An 18,884-nucleotide genomic window follows, 5' to 3' on the forward strand; every position below is an offset into this window, starting at 1 on the left:
AAAAAAAAAAAAAAAAAAAAAAAGATAATGGTGTCAGCTAGGTGTGGTGGCTCACACCTGTAATCCCAGCACTTTGGGAGGCCAAGGTGGGAGGATCACTTGAGCCCAGGAGTTCAAGACCATAAGACCAGCCTGGACAACATAGTGGGACCCTGCCTCTACAAAAAAAATCAACAAAAATTGGGCATCATGGTGCATGCCTGTACTCTTGGCTGGCTGCTTGGGAGGCTGAGATGGGAGGATCACTTGAGCCTGGGAGATAGAGGCTGCAGTGAGCTCAGATGGCACCACTGCACTCCAGCCTGGGTGACAGCGTGAGACCTTGCCTCAAAAAAGAAGAAAAAAAAAAAACAACGTCAGGACGTTAGCTTTCTTCATCCGAGGTTTCTCTACTTCTAAGGTACGAATTAAAAAATAGGTTTTGTTGTCACTCATGTTAAGAATTTCTGGTTTTATTGTCTTTATCTTATCATAAGCCCCATATACATATTTCCCCCCTAAGAATGGATAGCTATAAACAATAAAGGTGATGTTGCAAACCTTGTAAAATATTCATTAATGTAAAAATTATCAATCTAAGATGATCTTTCCCAAAATTCCCTGTACTATAAAGTCAGGTTCCTAAAAGGCACTTAGAATAAATTCTTCCTTTTAAGGAGGGAAAGAACTAAGGACAGTGTTGTTCAGGAGTGGAGCCCAGGGAAGCAAAGCATTCTGATTAGATAAAGAGCTTAGGATGCCTCATGCCCTGTCTCCTCATGGGCCCCCTTACCAGCTCCCATTCTTGGCTGTAGGGCTGTACGGAGAGGATGTTCTCAATCCAGCCTGGAGTGGCCGTCTCCAAGTAGTAAATGTCATACACATAGTCATCGTGTTTTTGTTCTTCCTGGTGCCTGACTCCTGGTCCATCCTCAGATACAGTCAATCGCTCACGGATCAACTCTACAGAATTGCAGAGGATCACATCTGGGTCAGATGTCTGTAAAGGAACCACAGATTACAGACATATGCATGACCCAAAACACGATGTTCCATGAAGAAGAACCTATGAGTTGGGTGAAGGAAGGCTCCCTACAGTGTTTTTCTTTTTTTTTTTTTGAGACGGACTCTCACTGTTGCCCAGGCTGGAGTGCAGTGGCGTGATCTTGGCTCACCGCAACCTCCGCCTCCCAGGTTCAAGTGTTTCTCCTGCCTCAGCCTCCCAAGTAGAGCTGGGACTACAGGTGCGTGCCACTACGCCTGGCTAATTTTTTGTATTCTTAGTAGAGATGGGGTTTCACTGTGTTAGCCAGGATGGTTTCGATCTCCTGACCTCAAGTAATCTGCCCGCCCTGGCCTCCCAAAGTGCTGGGATTACAGGCGTGCGCCACCTTGCCCGGCTACAGTTCCATAGTGTCGTGGTCAAGATTCTTATCCCCATGAATTCCTAGTCTTTTAATTAATTATTACATTAAAAAATCAAGAATCTCTGTAAAATTACTGTGTAGTTCTTATTTTAATATAGAAACGTACAAGATAGCCCCCTGCTCTTTTGTGCTCGGCTCTCACACCTATAATCCCAACGCTTCGGGAAGCCAAGGTGGACAGGTAGCTTGAGCCCAGAAGCTCAAGACCAGCCTGGGCAACATGGCAAAACTCCCATCTCTACAAAGAAATACAAAAATTAGCTGAGTGTGGTGGTGTGCACCTATAGTCCCAGGTACTCAGAGGAGGTTGAAGCTGCAGTGAGCCATGATCATGCCACTGTACTCCATCCTGGGTGACAGAATAAGACCTGTCTCAAAACAATGAAAGAAAAAAAAATATGGGAAGACTGGCCCAAGGAGAGGGGAAAGACAGAAGACCTGGCCAGTCTTGACCCCAAGCTCTGAGTCAGACCTGCTTCTATAGGTCTTCTGAGATCCTTTGGTATTATGCAATGTTCTCTCTTTGGGGATCAGTAGGCCCACCTTAGCACCCCTATGGCTGAACCTGAAATGAGTCTCTATTTTGTGTGGCCTCCTATAGAAGCCAACAGGTGTTCCTGGTGACCTCTACCATTGCCCATCATTTGGCTTGCCATATATTGACATCCTACTTTTAACCACAAATTGGGAATGGGCTCACCTATAGTCTTTCTACTGGAAAGAACAGTTTGAAATGCAATGTCCCAGAACAGAAATGGCCCAGGTAAGATGTGCTCCAGTGCTGACAGGCTGTATTATCCAGGGGCCTGGTGGCATGGGTCAGTTTGTTAACCACAGGGACATGCTGCAGATGGCTCCTCTTGATAGGTTCATCACAGGACACTGCATAGCTCCAAGCAGACAGCACGCAGGAAAATGGTGAAGATCCCATGGCCAAGGCAGACAAGGGGAGACCAATGCTATAATTTACAGACTAAGGAATTCTTCCTTGCTCCAAAGTCAAAAAGAAGCTAGAGATGCCAGTTTTTCTGCAGGCTGTTGAGCAAACTTAAAGCTACCTATGACGAAAGTTCTGGCTCCAACCCACAAGTCCCTCCACTCAGTCAAATTATGCAGCCATTAAAATATAAGATTGCTGGCACAGTGGCTCATGCCTGTAATCACAGCACTTTGGGAAGCCAAGGTGGGAGGAATGTTTGAGCCCGGGAGTTTGAGACCAGCCTGGGCAACGTGGCAAAACCCAGTCTCTACAAAAAATACAAAAATTAGCTGGGTGTGGTGGCGCAGGCCTGTGGCTCCAGCTACTTGAGAGCCTGAGGCAGGAGGATCACATGAGCCCAGGAGGTGGAGGCCGCACCGAGCTGTGATCATGCCACTGCACTCCAGCCTGGGCAACAGAGTGAGATGCTGTCTCAAAAAAAGGTATAAGACTAGCAATACAGAAAAATGACAGATACAGAATTTTGTACTCAGAAGGAAGTAAACCAGTTCTATTCTACCTACTTTTGGGTTGGTGGTAAAATGGGAGATTTTCCTCCTTTGCTATATTTTTTCAAATTTCCTATAATGAGCATAAATTTTTTTTTTCTTTTTTGAGATGGAGTTTTGCTCTTGTCACCCAGGCTTGAGTGCAATGGCGCGATCTCGGCTCACTGCAACCTCTGCGTCCCGGGTTCAAGCGATTCTCCTGCCTCAGCCTCCTGAGTAGCTGGGATTACAGGTGCGCACCACCATGCCTGGCCAATTTTTGTATTTTTAGTAGAGACGGGGTTTCACTATGTTGGTCAGGCTGGTCTCGAACTCCTGACCTCATGATCCGCCCACCTTGGCCTCCCAAAGTGCTGGCAACACAGGCACGAGCCACTGCGCCCGGCCTATTATTGCTTAAAGAGGCGGTTTTCATTATGTTGCCCAAACTGGCCTTGAACTCCTAGCCTTAGGTGATCTTTCTGTTTCAACCTCCTGAGTAGCTGGGACTAAAGGTGTGCACCACTCCTCCTAGCTAGAAGAAAAATAATTATTATTATTTCTGTAGAGATGGAGTCTTGCTATGTTGCTCAGGATGGTCTTGAACTTCAGGCCTCAAGCAATCCTCCTGCCTTGGCCTCCCAAAGTGCTAGGATTATAGGAGTAACCCACTGTACCCTTGCTGAAAATTATTTTAAAGTCTATGTCCATGTGTATTCATTCATTCACTCGGAATCAGGGCCTTGCTCTGTCGCCCAGGCTGGAGGGCAGCAGTATGATCATGGCTCACTGCAGTCTTGAACTCCTGGGCTCAAGTGCTCCTTTCTTGGCCTCCCAAAGTGTTGGGACTACAGGTGTGAACCACTGAGCCCAGCCCATATTTTCAGTTTCACTACACACAGCATTTTGTACTGTTAAACATATATATTTTCCCCTACAATCAGTCTTCACGGTTATCAGTTCTAAGGGTCCAGACAGTTGTATGTGTCAACCTCTTGGATATAATTTTTAACCTCCATGTATAGTGTTGCAATGAATGTGCCATTTCCTGCATTTGAAAATGGAGATGAAAGTGTCTAACTCATAAGGTTTTTGTGAGGATTAAATGAGTTAAATTAAAAGAAAATATAACAAGTGCCTAGCACGCTATTTGACATAATTACTTAGTCAATCAACAGTAGCATTTGTTAATATCATAGCTTAGCTTAGCTGTTTGCTTCTGCTGAATTATCTCCCTAGGATAAATCTTGGAGGTGAGACTACTAGTTAAAAGGAACTGACGTCCTTTAATTTTTAAATTTCCTATTAAATTTATCTAATAGGAATTTCTTTGCTTAAAATGTAAATTATGTCAATTTAAGGAGAAATTCATTGTAACATAACATAGAAATACTCTCATTTTTAAATTTCCTTAGAAATTTTTAATTTAAAAATTTTCCTAGATTATGCATGGCTTTAGATCCAAACAATAATAAATTTACATATGTAAAATATGGCTCCCATGCCATGCTGTTTTCCAAAAGGCTTGCATCAATTTTATTCCTACAATTGTGTACGCTTTTAATCATTGCCTTGTCAGCACTGCTATCAACTACTTTTTTCCTGCTAGTCTAGTATGCATAAAACCTCAAGCATGCTTTAAGCTTAAATTCATTTTTCCCCTATAATTACTCTGCGCAAACATTTTTGGTATGTTTGGAGTCGGTATTGCTTTACTGGAAAAATCTCTGTTCATATCCATCATCAGTTTATCTCCTAGTTTTCTTTATAAAATTAAATTAGCTATTTACTCTTGTTTTCTGAGATAGAGTTTTGCTCTTCTCGCCCAGGCTGGAGTGCAGTGGTGCAATCTTGGCTCACTGCAACCTCTGCCTCCTGTATTCAGGTGATTCTCCTGCCTCAACCTCCCGAGTAGACGGGATTACAGGCGCCCGCCACCACGCCCGGCTAATTTTTGTATTTTTAGTAGAAATGGGGTTTCGCCATGTTGGCCAGGCTGCTCTTGAACTCCTGACCTCAAGTGATCCACCTGCCTTGGCCTCCCAAAGTGCTGGGATTACAGGCATGGGCCACTGTGCCCAGCCTAGTGAACTATTTACTTGATTCAATTCCACTGAGCATTGGTTTACTTTACACATTTTACAAGTCATGCATTAGTCTGGAATGTTTTGGTGAAAGATGTGGCTACAGACATCATACACAAATTGCTATCCAGTTACACTAGCACCAGCTGGGCATGGTGGCTCACGCCTGTAATCCCAGCACTTTGGGAGGCCGATGCGGGTGGATCACCTGAGGTCAGGAGTTCAAGACCAGCCTGGCCAACATGGCGAAACCCCGTCTCTACTAAAAATACAAAATTAGCCGGGCGTGGTGGCTCATGCCTGTAATCGCAGCTACTTGCGAGGCTGAGGCATGAGAACTGCTTGAATCCAGGAGGCGGAGGCTGCAGTGAGCCGAGATCGTGCCACTGCACTACAGCCTGGGCGACAAGGGCTAGACTCCATCTCAAACAAAACAAAAACAACAATAAACAATTACACTAGTACCATTTGCTTGTTGCTTGTGGATTCATTTTGAATTATGATATTTTTAAGTTTGAAAAGTGATTAAAATGAGTTCTATGAAAAAGTTTATCAAGAGAGGGCATATTGGCTAGGCGCAGCGGCTCATGCCTGTTATCCCAGCACTTTGGGAGGTTGAGGCGAGCGGATCACTTGAGGCCAGGAGTTTGAAACCAGATTGGCCAACATAGCGAAACCCTGTCTCTACTAAAAATCCAAAAATTAGCTGGGTGTGGTGGCTCACGCTTGTAATCCCAGCTATTTGGGAGGCTGAGGCAGGAGAATTGCTTGAACCCACGAGTCGGAGGTTGCAGTGAGCCAGCATCACGCCAATGCACTCTAACCTGGGCCACAGAGTGAGACTCTGACTCAAAAAAAAAAAAAAAGAGAGGGCATACCTTATGTTGAGAATTTTCTGTTTTTTTAAGAGACAGTATCTTGCTCTGTTGCTCAAACCAGAGGGCAGTGACTTGATCACAGCTCACTACAATCTCTAATTCCTGAGTTTAAGTGATCCTCTTGCCCCAGCCTCCCCAGTGGCTAGGATTACAAGCGCATGCCACAATGCCCAGCTAATCTCCTTTTCCTTTTTGTAGTGACAAGGTCTTGCTTTGTTGCCTAGGCTGGCCTCAAGCGACCCTCCTGCCTCAGCCTCCCAAAGCGCTGGGATTACAAGGAGAATTTTATTTTTTTTGAGACAGGGTCTCACTCTGTCACCTAGGCTGAAATGCCACTGCCGTACAATCATGGCTCACTGTAGCCTTGACCTCCCCAGGCTCAGGTGATCCTCCCGCCTAGGCCTCACTACGTGCTAGGATTAGGCATCAGCTACCGTGCCCAGCCTCAAGGAGAATTTTCCATTTCTGTAGTTTTGCTGCATGTAGTAGACTTTTTTTTGGAAGTGAGTGCCAATGAATTTAGCAAATGTAATATAAAGAAAAGCACTGGATTAAATGTGAGAAGACTTGCATTCTAGACCTAAATCTACCTCAAACTTGATATGCTACCCAGGACTATTCCTTTAACATCTCTTTGATCAATTTTCCTACCTGCTCTATCTCTACTTTGCTCCAGTGATCCCCATCTCAGTCAGGGTGAAAGGCAATGTCCTTACAAGTACCTAGAAGGTCTAGCAGGCATCCTCCCCTCAAATTCCTTACTGCTCTCCTCTAGCTCACCGGGCTCCAGGCACCTTGCAAGGGGCAGAGAAACGGCTTCAGGGCCTCTTTACTTTCAGGTTCTCTGCCTAGAAGTCCTCTCGATACGTAGAATGCCCTGCCATTCACCTTCTGCAAGTCTTCACTCAAATGTCATTTTCTCAGTGACACTCTCACTGAAGTGGCACCACTCTTCCTGCTTTGGCTCCCCGCCTCCTTACATTCCTTATCATCATCTGACACTGAATTCACTTGTTTACTGTTTCTGTCTACCTGCATGTTAGGTCCTCACTGCTGTATCCACAGAAACTAAAAAAAAAAATACCTGGCATATAGAAGGCACGCAGTAAACACATGTTGGATGAATAACCAAATCTGTAAAATGAGGCCGTCACGCCGGATGGATCATCCATCCCCGTGAGACGAAACTGTGCTGCGACTGGGCCCAGTCTTCTGGCATTACCTGAGAAGCCCAGCGACCACCTTCAGGGGCATACTCACTTTGCAGGAGCCTGCAGCGGCGGCTTCAGGTTCTCCCTCCTCGTGGACAAGGTCTAACAACTGAAAGCCCGAGTCCCCGGGGGCTTCTGGGTTCCCCGGCGTGTACTCGGACTCCTGGCCGCTCGAGGTGGTCCCCAAGGATCGGCGGCTGGAAACCACCCGGTAGCGGCCCTCCTGCCGGATCTCCCGAGCCGAGGCGCGGAGATTGCGGCGGACACGCTGCTGGCTGTCCCGTGACGGATGCAGAACTTCCCGCAGGAGGGGCTGGACTGGTTCCTCCTAGGGGGCAACAGGGGACGGAGGCGATCGTAAGCAGGAGTTCGCGAGCGGGTCAGGGATCGGGTTTCGTACCAGCTGCACCCGAAGATGCCCTCCACACCAGCTGCACCACGCCCAATACCTGGGAGCACACAGTGGCCACCAAGTGGAAGACATTATTCTCCGCCGCTCTCTCCAAACCCTCCGACGTCTTCTGTGCCGCTGACTCGACCGCGTCGCTCCGGAGGCGTTTACAAGCGAGCACAAGAGCCTCGGCAGGCTCCTCACTGCACTTCCGCTTCACCCGCAGCACGGCGGTCCTGGCGGCCTCCATAGTGGCTGCCACTGAGCACTGTGGGAGCGCGCGGGGTGTGACGGGATAGCCTTCCAGTTCTGCTTTGGGACCCGCCCCTCAGCACGCTCCTCTGCGCTGCGAGGTCCCGCCCCGCGTGCTGGCCGCTGTAAAAGTGGTAGCATCGGAGGCGAGCGGAGGGTTTGCAGCGGAGGCGAGCGGAGGGTTTCCTGCGACGGGTGAGGCGCTGGGTATGCTGGGAAGGTGGGGTCGCTTTGGGGTTCGGTGTGCAGCCAGCATGGTGTCCTCGGCACCAGGGTTTCGGCAGAGGAGCCTAGCGTGGGCCTACTTGGACTCCTCCGCGTGGGGCAGCTCGGGACGCCCTGGCCTGCGGGAGAGCGGGGTTCTAGGCTGGCCCCGGCTCTGCAGTGCAGCCGGGTGCCTGCCGCTCGCGGGGCTGTGTTGCAGTACTCGTGCCTGGCGCCTCCCCTCAGCCACAGAGACCGCAGTAGCTCCAACCATCGCACCCTTAACTGGGCCACGAGTTCTCTGATTGGCAGACCTGCTGTTGTCTTTGCCACTCACTGTGTTCTGAGTAATTGGAGAGTCGTGTATTTACTACACGCCAGCCAGAGTGGTCCTGTAAAAGAGTACGCCCAGTGTAGATATGCTTCTGCTTAAAACTCTTGAGTGGCTCCCACTGCTTTTAGAACAAAATCCAAACGCCTTTCCGAAGTCGACAAGGCCCAGCTTGATTGAGCAGAAGTGTGATAGGAGATGAGGAGTGGAGGGCTTCTGCCGAAGTGCTTCGGTCGCTCAGGCTTTTGGCACATTTTGCTTATGTACCTATTCTTTCCACCTTAGGGCCTTTTCTTGGGAAAGTTGGGGGAAGGATTCCTGACCTGTAAAAACTCTTCCCCAACTTTTATCCCGGTGTGTCTTGTAGGTCTCAAATACTACTTTTCTCAGAGTCCTTCTGTAACCTTGATTTTCTCTTTCTACAACGCTGTATTTCTTGCATTCATGTTTAGTCTGTAATTTGTATTACTCTCTCATTAGAGTCTAAGCTCTTGGAGGGCAAGGGTCTTCTCTAGCTTGTGATAGTGGCTCCAGTCCCTAATATAGTGCCTGGCACATAGAAGGTATTTAATAAATTTTGTTATTTTATTTTTTCGAGACGGAGTCTCACTCTGCTGCCTAGGCTGAGTGCAGTGGTGTGATCAAGGCGCACTGCAGCTTTGACCTCCTGGGCTCAAGCGATCCTCTCACCTCAGCCTACCGAGTAGCTGGGACTACAGGCACGCGCCACTACACTCGGCTAATTTTTAATTTTAATATATGTATATTTAATTTATATATATATATATTTTAAGACAGGGTCTCACTCTGTCACCCAGGCTGGAGTTCAGTGGCGCCATCTCGGTTCACTGCAACCTCCGATTCCCCTACCTCAGCCTCCCGAGCAGCTGGGAGTAACTGGGACGACAGGCACAGGCCACCGCGCCCGGCTAATTTTTTTTTTTTTTAATTTTTTGTGGAGAACGGGGTCTCACTATGTTGCGAAGGCTGGTCTGGAACTCCCAGACTCGATATCCTTGCGCCTCGGCCCCTCAAAGTGCTGGGATCACAGGTGTGAGCCACCACCGCCTAGCAAATACATTTTGAATGAATGTAGTGGACCATCTGCTCTGCAGTCTGACGAGTAATAAGAGCTTGGCATGGTGGTTTCTATTTCCTCCTTGTAAATGGCCATGCGAGTTTACAATTCTTGGAGAATGAGGAGGGGGTCAGAGAATATCTCCTGAATCTGTAGTGTAGACTACTTCTGGGAGAGAACAAATAATAATGGATGAAGGCATTTAGCCAGAGAAGGTGTGTAGTGCCCACCAGAAGAGGTTCATGCCTTCATAAAATTGTTAACACAAGACATAGTTCCAGGTTTGTTTCTTTTTTTTGAGATAGTCTTGCTCTGTTGCCCAGGCTGGAGTGCAGTGGCGCGATCTTGGCTCACTACAACCTCTGCCTCCTAGGTTCAAGCAGTTCTCCTGCCTCAGCCTCCCAAGTAGCAGAGATTACAGGCACCTGCCACCACACCTGCCAATTTTTTGTATTTTTAGTAGAGACGGGGTTTCACCATGTTGGCCAGGCTGGTCTCGAACTCCTGACCTCAGGTGATCCACCTGCCTTGGTCTCCCAAAGTGCTGGGATTATAGGCGTGAGCCACTGTGCCCGGGCTGTTCCAGGTTTTGAAAAGACACTGTGGTCCTGGTTTTAGACTCAGCAACATCACAGACAAGAAAGGAATCCTATGGATTAAAGTTCTTCACTATAAGTTTTTTTTTTTCTTTTTCCCGTTCAGATGGGTAACGTGCCAATGTAGTAAAGGTTTGAGGGAGGCACGTCTGACACAGACACATGAACACCCAGTCATTACGCTTATGAACTACGAAAGGATGACTCTTAACCTTTAAGTGACTTCAGAATTGATTCCACATGGACCACAGGATTAGTATTTCAGGAGTCTACCATATGGATCCTATTGACATGTTTAACACCTGGTCCAGTTTTACTTCACTAAACTGATTGATTTAATGTGCATGATTATCCAGGCCTTTCTAATTGGATGAAATGCCTTCTCCCTCTACAACCCTCCTTCTCCGCCTGCCTCAATTGAATCCACCTTTTAAGCCTTCCCTGAACATTCAGTCAGATATGGCCATTTCTTTCTCTACTCCAGCATTTGTTGGACACAGTTTTCTAATGCACATTACAGATTCTGATAGTTCTAGGTATTCTATCTGTAAAATAAATGTTAGTACGTGAGATAAAATGGATTATAGCAATGCTGTTAAACTGCTGGTTGCAACCCATTGATGGGTCCTGACCAGCAAGTAAAAGTGCAGCTGTGTGCCGTGGTGCATGCCGGTAGTCTAGCTACTTGGTAGGCTGACGTAGGAGGATCGCTTGAGTCCAGGAGTTCAAGGCTGCAGAGTATAATGATCATGCCTGTGAATAGCCACTGTGATCCAACCTGGACAGCAGGGAGATCCCATCTCTTAAAAACAGTAAAAATGAAATAGAGCATATCAGAGGGCCTTGTTTGTAGGAAGTCAGTATTGTTTTGTGGAACTTTTAGTTGTATGCATATATGCAGGTATGTGTATTGAGTCTCATTGTAAAGTATATTTCTTACTGGGGTTATCAGAAAGTTTGAAAAACATTAGACTAGGGGATAGATATGCTGGGATTTTAGAAGTAGAGTTTTACCTGGACAAATTGTCTACTTTGAACCTGACTGCCTGCCTGAGTTTGTTCAGGGAAGATTGTTTCTAATCTATTTGCTTTTTGTTTGTTTGTTTGTTTTGGGGACGGAGTCTTACTCTCTTGCCCAGGCTGGAGTGCAGTGGTGTGGTCTCGGCTCGCTGCAACCTCCGCCTCCTGGGTTCAAGTGATTCTCCTGCCTCAGCCTCCCGAGTAGCTGGGAATACAGACGTGCACCACCATGCCTGGCTAATTTTGGTATTTTTAGTAGAGACGGGGGTTTTGCCATGTTGGCAAGGCTGGTCTTGAACTCTTGACCTCTGGTGATCTGCCTGCCTTGGCCTCCCAAAGTGCTGGGATTACAGGTGTGAGCCACCGTGCCCGGCCTGTTTCTCATCTATTTGTGTAAGAATTCCATGTTTACTTACTCTAGATAACTTCAAAAGAAAAAAACTCTGGCCAATAAAATGCCATAGGAATGTTTAGGGATATGTGGAGTAGGCATTCTTTCTAAGGTTTCCTGAAGATGCACCAATGTTTAACAAGAAAGGAGGGACAGTGTAGAACACCTATTGCTTTCTGCATGGTAACGGGGATGGGTATTGGGAGAGCCCACACCTGCTGAGGAGTGCCTTTAGACTTTGAGCGGTGGTGTTTCTCTGCCTCCCAGAAATAGATCTCTTTGGGGAGACAAGCTATACAAGATGTGAATCTGATGACATTTTATTTATTTGAAGCAAAATTTTTTTAGGTGATGGAAGGTTTTTAAAAATTGCTTTTAAAATTAAAATTTGAATAGATAAGAAGTAATCACTATAAAAAATAATGAAGCATAAGGAATGCTAGTATTAGCTGGGTGGGGGCACTCACTTGTAGTCCCAACTACTGGAGAGGCTGAGGCAGGAGGAATGCTTGAGCCCAGGAATTTGAGTCCAGCCTGGGCAACATAACGAGACTCCATCTTTTTTAAAAGAATAAAAATAAGAATGCTAATATCGTGAACATTTATGCTCCCACCACCCAATTTAAGAAAAAGAACAATAGTTTTGAAGTCCACTGCGTACCCCTCCTTGATCCCATCTCTTTCCCTTCTCTTTTAGAAGTGAACTATCCTGATTCCTTGCTATGCTTTTTAGTGTGATCCCTGAAGAACGTATCATTCCATTTTGCATAGCTATAAATTTCATAGAAATGGAATTGTATTGCATGTGTTGTGTGATTTGCTGTTTTTGCTCATCATTATATTCCTGGGATTATCCATTTTTAGGTTTATGTGTGGCTGTGATTTATTGTTTAGATGAAAGTTTTCCTGGTTTGACTTGCTCTATCTTCATATTTTTCCTTAAGCTAAGGATTCAGTATACGAAGGCAGTATTGGTGGCACTTCTTTACCAGTACCCCATCTCTTCTCCTCCTAGCCTTGAGGGCTGCACCTAGATGAACCTCATTTCACCCTTTTGGAAGCACCGAAGCCTGCTAAAGTTTCCAGACATCTGTATAAATCTGTTGCAGTTTTTTAATGTTATATGCTGAATATAAAACCAAGTAACTCCTGCTGGAAACATTTACAATACTGATTAACAAATACTGTCAGTGGCTTTGACATTTTTGTCAGTTTCTTGATTTTTTTTTCCCTTTTGTCTCCCCTTCCCCCCTCCAAATTTTGGGGCATTATGCTGTTAATAGATTTTTTTCTGTTCGTTTGTTTATATACCTCCTGTTTCCTTCTGATGTTAATAGATTTCTGACAGTCAGACTTGTCCACAAGAACTCAATTGGCAAGGCTGCTTTTCTGTGCTAAAACTGGGGAGCTAGTGGGCACCATGAAGATCTTCTGCAGTCGGGCCAATCCAACCACGGGGTCTGTGGAGTGGCTGGAGGAGGATGAACACTATGATTACCACCAGGAGATTGCAAGGTACTGGGTTGGTTTACAGCAGGCTGCAGCTGGGTGGGGCACTTGATCTCAAAGCAGATGCCTTGGGATCCAGTCTGAGCGTGGGCTAGGCTGTCACCCAGTGCTTATGATGAGGGCTGGTGTTGGTCCTGAGCAGGTCTGCTCAGCCAGGTAGGTATATGTGGCATTTAGGCAGTTTTGCCTGTTTGGAGAGTCAGACATTATGTAGCAGCCTTAGCAGAGCCTCAGCATCTGTTAAATGGAGTAAAGAAAACCCAAGCCTCAGTAGTGTTGATGAAGTTGAATCATTTACTTGCCTTACTGAAATGGTGACATGTTCATCATATGGTTAAATTCTTTTGAATGAAAACAATGAAAATGGTTTTTTTCCCTTAGAAGAAATATTTAAAAGTATATGAGTTGTTGGCCAGGCACAGTGGCTCACGCCTCTAATCCTAGCACTTTGGGAGGCCAAGGTGGCCAGATCACCTGAGGTCGGGAGTTTGAGACCAGCCTGACCAACATGGAGAAACCCCGTTTCTACTAAAAATACAAAAATTAGCTGGGCATGGTGGCTCATGCCTGTAATCCCAGCTTACTTGGAAGGCTGAGGTAGGAGAATCACTTGAGCTTGGGAGGCAGAGGTTGTGTTGAGCCGAGATCGCGCCATTGCACTCCAGCCTGGGCAACAAAAGCGAAACTCTGTCTCAAAAAAAAAAAGTATGTGAGTTGTTATGTAGCAATCGTTAAGTGCATTCAGTATGCCAGCATTGTGCTAAGGCTGTGGATACCAGATGAACATCCTGTTCTCATCTTCAAGGACCATGCAGTTTTGTGGAAGAGACGGGCATGGACAAAATTACAGCACAAAAGCCAGGCACGGTGGCTCACGCCCGTAATCCCAGCACTTTGGGAGGCAAATGGTGGGCGGGGGGAGGGGGGGGCTGATCACTTGAGGGTCAGGAGTTCGAGATCAGCCTGGCCAACACAGTGAAGACCCCGTCTCTGCAAAAAAAAAAATTAGCTGGGAGTGGTGGTGGGCGCCTGTAATCCCAGGTACTTGGGAGGCTGAGGCAGGAAAATCACTTGAACTCGAGAGGTGGAGGTTGCAATGAGCCAAGGTTGTGCCACTGCACTCCAGCCTGGGTAACAGTGAGACTGTGTCTCAAAAAAAAAAAAAAAAAAATTACAGCACAGTGAGATAAAGGCACAAGAGGTCATGGAAACAGCAAGAACCAGCTGGACTTGGGGTGGGAGGTAATGTTCGAATAATTTCTCAGTTCTAAAGGAAGAGAAGGTGAAGTCTGAGCAGCAGGGATTACATGTAAGCTTTCAGATGAGCCAGTTTGTGGCTGGGTGCAGTGGCCCAAACCTGTAGTCCCAGCTACTTGGGAGGCCAAGGCAGGAGGATTGCTTGTGCCCACAAGTTCAACATAGTAAAACACTGTCTCACAAACAAAAAAAAAAAGACCAAAAACAGGCCGGGCACGGTGGCTCATGCCTGTAATCCCAGCACTTTGGGAGGCCAAGGCAGGCGGATCACCTGAGGTCGGGAGTTGGAGACCAGCATGACCAACATGGAGAAACCCTGCCTCTACTAAAAATACAAAATTAGCCAGGTGTGGTGGTGCATGCCTGTAATCCCAGCTGTTCGGGAGGCTGAGGTAGGAGAATCACTTGAACCTGTGAGGCGGAGGTTGCCGTGAGCCGAGATCTCGCCATTGCACTCCAGCCTCGGCAACGAGAGCTAAACTCTGTCTCAAAAAAACAAACAAAAAAAACACACAGATGGGCTAGTTTGGGGAGCAGCTAGCAGTTTAGTGCAGCTGGAGTGTGGTACAAAAGTACTATGGTAAGAGAGGCTGCTGAAAGCATAGGCAGGGTCATTTTGTAAAGGGTGGTAGCAAAATACAGGAAGAGGAACATGAGTTTTAAGTCCAAGCTCTGCCACTTCTTTACTCTCTTGGCCAAGTTACTTCTCTGAGCCTTAATATAAAATAATATATACTTCAATATAATAATACATTATCTCACAGTATAATAGAATTATCTTAGAATTGTTTGATGATTAAATGTAATACAGTGTCTGGTGCAGAATTAGGGCTTAAAATATTTCCTTTTTTTTCTTTCTTTTTTGAGACGGAGTCTTGCTCTGTTGCCCAGGCTAGAGTGCAGTGGCGTGATCTCTGCTCACTGCAAGCTCTGCCTCCTGGGTTCACACCATTCTCCCGCCTCAGCCTCCTGAGTAGCTGGGACTACAGGTGCCCAGCGCCACGCCTGGCTAATTTTTTGTATTTTTAATAGAGACGGGGTTTCACTGTGTTAGCCAGGATGATCTCAATCTCCTGACTTTGTGATCCACCCACCTCGGCCTCCCAAAGTGCTGGGATTACAGGCGTGAGCCACCGCGCCCGGCTAAGGCTTAAAATATTTCTAAACATTTTGGACATTATTTTCTTGTTTTGTTGTTGTTGAGACGGAGACTTTGTTGCCTTGGCTGGAGTGCAGTGGCATAGTCTCGGCTCACTGCAATCTCTGTCTCCCAGGTTCAAGTGATTCTCTTGCCTCAGCCTCCTAGGTAGCTGGGATTACAGGCACCTGCCACCACACCTGGCTAATTTTTGTATTTTTTAGTAGAGACGCGGTTTCACCTGTTGGCCAGGCTGGTCTTGAACTCCTGACCTCAGGTGATCCACCCACCTCTGCCTCGCTAAGTGCTGGGACTGCAGGTGTGAGCCACTGTGCCAGGCCTGGACGTTATTTTCTGAGTGATGTATTAAACAGGAGAGAAAGGATTGGATTGCATTTTGGAACACTCACTGAGAGTGGTGTGCAAAGGAGAGGATTTGGGGATATTGTAGTCCCAGAGCTGCATATTCCCAGAGGAGACAGCTGGGGGAGCTTGAGTTTGGTAACTCACTGGATATGATGGAGGGAGAGAGAAGATTCAAGAAGCACCAAGACTTCTGGTTAGAATGACAAAGTGGATGGGGCCTGCAAGGGAGGAATGGGTGGTGTGGGGGAGAGGAACACGATGGAGATTAGGCGTTTAGGTTTGGACATCCACATAGAGATGCCAATGGCAAATAGAATTTTGGGTCTGGAGACAGAATTTATAGTTGTTGAAACTGAAACTGGGAGAGGTTGCAGTCTCTCAAGGGGTGTGGAATGCGAAAGGTAGAGGGCTGAAGAAGGAATCCCGGAATAGCTGAGGAGGCAAAAGGAGAAGGGCGAGGGAGATGGCCAGCATGGAAAGGAAGAAAGAGGGAGTGTCTAGCAAGGTCAGAGGCACTGGGAAGTCCCAGATCCTGATGACTGACATCAGCTGCAGGAGTGAGCTGGTTGTGGTTACCGAGAGTGATGTCAGTGGAGTGGTGGGCAGTAAGTGTGTGAAGAGGCCAGGAAGGTGGTGAGTGAGATGCCTTTTAAATAGTGAGCAGAGGTAGAAAGGACTACATTTCAGCTAAGCATCCATAGCTGGCTTCAGATATAAAACCTTGATGTGCCATTAAAAAAAAAAAAAACAAAAAACCCCTTCTTTCAGTGCACTGCTCTTCAAAGTGTGGAATGTGGACCACCTGTAGCACAATTGCCTGGAGCACATTAGCCCAGCCTTCTCAATAAGAGTGAGAGTGTGTGTGTGTGTGTGTGTGTTCATGTGTGTTCTGGGACTCTGCATTTCAAGTAAGCTTTCTAGTGATTCTAGTATTGACCCAAGGCTGGAGGGCCTCTGTTTTAATGTGAGCTCCTTAGCTGTCCCCTTGAATTCCCAGAAAGCGTGGGAGGGCCTGCCTAGTTCTGGGTGCTCATCCTGACCCTGCCTGAGGGTTTTCAGTGTGTGAATTACTGAAGTAGGAAATATGGAGAAGTGACTCCCCTCCCTTTAGTACGGCATTGGTGAACTCTTTAGTTTTCCCTGATGTTGTTAAGTGAACGTGCCCAGTGGGGTACCTGTCACATATACAGTGGGTGTATGTGAGTGCTTCTCTTTCCCTGGCTGCTCTCCTTAATGCTACTACATCAGTGGTTATCCCCAGGCACAGATGTAAGCAAGGTTAGGTCAAGTATTAGGCAGATTGAGTCTGAATTTTTCCTGAGGAGGAAAATGTATCGCATATAACAAGATCAAGATGCTAGTGGCTGTGGAATTACTGTGACAGGGCTAACTGCCAAGACCAGCTCAGTCGTCGAGATCCTAACCCAATGGCGCTAGAGGAATTAAAGACACACACAGAAATATAGAGTGCAGAGTGGGAATCGGGGGGCTGACAGCCTTCAGAGCTGACAGCCACGAACAGAACTTTACCTGCGTATTTATTGACAGCAAGCCAGTGATAAACATTGTTCCTATAGATTATAGATTAAAACGGGAAACAAAGGGATAGGCTCTGGCTAGTTATCTGCAGCAGGAACATGTCCTTAAGGCACAGATCACTCATGCTATTGTTTGTGGTTCAGGAATGCCTTAAGCGAAAACTGCCCTGGGTGGGCCAGGTGTTCCTTGCCCTCATTCCGGTAAACCCACGACCTTCAATGTGGGCGTCATAGCCGTCACGAGCATGTCACAGTGCTGCAGAGATTTTGTTTATGGCCAGTTTTGGGGCCTGTTTTTGGCCAGATTTGGGGGCCTGTTCCCAGCAGCTAACTACTGGAGCATTTTTAGGTCTGAGAACATCTTTCACTGAGACTTTTTTTCTGCAGCACTAGAGACTAACAGCTTGAAACTCTATTAAAATAAAGTGGCCAGGTGCAGCAACGGATGCTTGTAGTTCGGCTGAGGCAAGAGGATCTCTTGAGCTAAGGAGTTGAAGGCTGCAGTGCCCAATGGTTGAGGCTGTTCATAGCCTCTGCACTCCAGCCTGGGTGACATAGCGAGACCCTGTTTCTAAAAATAAACAAAAAAATAGGCCAGGCACGGTGGCTCACACCTATAATCCCAGCATTTTAGGAGGCCAAGGTGGGTGGATCACTTGAGGTCAGGAGTTCGAGATCAGCCTGGCCAACATGGTGAAACCCCATCTCTAATGAAAATACAAAAATTAGCCAGGCATGGTGGTGAGCGCCTGTAATCCCAGCTACCTGGGAGGCTGAGGCATGAGAATTGCTTGAACTTGGGAGGCAGAGGTTGCAGTGAGCCGAGATCGCACCACTGTACTCCAGCCTGGGTGATGGGGTGAGACCCTGTCTCAAAAAAATAAATAAAAAAGACAACCAAAAAATAGTTTAAAATAGGTGGCACGTTTGTTCTATCTGTTTATTGTTCTATCTGTTTAGGAATGTGTTTATATATGTGAATACTCTCATGTGTTGATGTGTATCATGCAAAGGTTACTGACTGTCTTTTTTGTTTTTTAGGTCATCCTATGCAGATATGCTACATGACAAAGACAGAGTAAGTGTAAAAGGAAACTATTATCTTGATGTGGGGTGTTTTGAAGTCTTGGATTACAAGAAGGTTAAAAATCCTTGGGGGTCATGATGTTAAATGATACTGAGAGGCATATGGTGTAGAGGTCAGGAAATCAGTTGGGAGGCTGGGTCCTACTTCTGGCTCTGTTTTTGTTGTTTAATCTCCCAGCTTTATCAAGATAGAACTGACAAATAAAAATGGTCTGTGTTTATGGTATACAATGTGGTGAATATATGTGTATGGTGTAAAATGATTGAAGTAAGCTAATTAACATATCTACTACCTCATACTTTTTTGTGTGTGGTGAGAACATTTAAGATCTACTTGCTTAGTAATTTTTAAGTGTACATTTTTAACTATAGCTCACAATGCCGTTCAGCAGATCTCCAGAACTTATTCATCCTGTCTGACTGAAACATCAGATCCTCTCCCTCAGCAGGTACCATCCTCTGGGCTTCTGAGTTCAACATTTTTTTTTTTTTTGAGGCAGAGTCTCGCTCTGTCACCCAGGCTAGAATGCAGTGGCGAGATCTTGGCTCACTGCAGCCTCAGTCTCCCGAGTTCAAGCGATTCTTCTGCCTCAACCTGCCTAAGTATTGGGATTATACCTAGTATTGGGATTATACCTAGTATTGGGATAATACTATTATTATACTATTATACCTAGTACT

At 46.3% G+C, this 18,884-nt stretch overlaps 2 protein-coding genes and 1 non-coding gene across 5 annotated transcripts in view; 1 reads left to right on the forward strand and 2 right to left on the reverse strand.

Moving 5' to 3' along the window:
* The window catches only part of SLC7A6OS (solute carrier family 7 member 6 opposite strand), a 9,852-nt gene extending 2,139 nt beyond the window's left edge, over window positions 1–7,713 (reverse strand). Inside the window, exons 1-3 of the mRNA XM_032157729.2 lie at window positions 7,496–7,713; window positions 7,096–7,374; window positions 773–979 (exon numbers count right to left, since the gene is read on the reverse strand). Coding sequence (XP_032013620.1) covers window positions 773–979; window positions 7,096–7,374; window positions 7,496–7,687 — 678 coding nt within the window. The 5' untranslated portion in view covers window positions 7,688–7,713. The remainder of the gene's footprint in view (window positions 1–772; window positions 980–7,095; window positions 7,375–7,495) is intronic.
* Window positions 7,714–7,756: 43 nt separating this feature from the next.
* PRMT7 (protein arginine methyltransferase 7) overlaps window positions 7,757–18,884 on the forward strand; it is a 56,001-nt gene continuing 44,873 nt past the window's right edge. For all 3 annotated transcript variants that reach the window (XR_009214232.1, XR_009214233.1, XM_032157719.2), the window contains exons 1-3: window positions 7,757–7,884; window positions 12,647–12,824; window positions 18,159–18,195. Coding sequence is in view for 1 of the 3 variants with exons in the window: in XM_032157719.2 (XP_032013610.1) it covers window positions 12,730–12,824; window positions 18,159–18,195 (132 nt within the window). In the remaining 2 variants the exon portion in view is untranslated. The remainder of the gene's footprint in view (window positions 7,885–12,646; window positions 12,825–18,158; window positions 18,196–18,884) is intronic.
* Window positions 9,999–10,100, reverse strand: LOC116472109 (small nucleolar RNA U13). The gene has a single exon (XR_004249014.1). It is a non-coding gene; the product is annotated as a small nucleolar RNA U13 (small nucleolar RNA).

The sequence above is a fragment of the Hylobates moloch genome, unplaced genomic scaffold (genome assembly GCF_009828535.3).
Source record: "Hylobates moloch isolate HMO894 unplaced genomic scaffold, HMol_V3 SCAFFOLD_6, whole genome shotgun sequence".
Lineage (NCBI taxonomy): Eukaryota > Metazoa > Chordata > Mammalia > Primates > Hylobatidae > Hylobates > Hylobates moloch.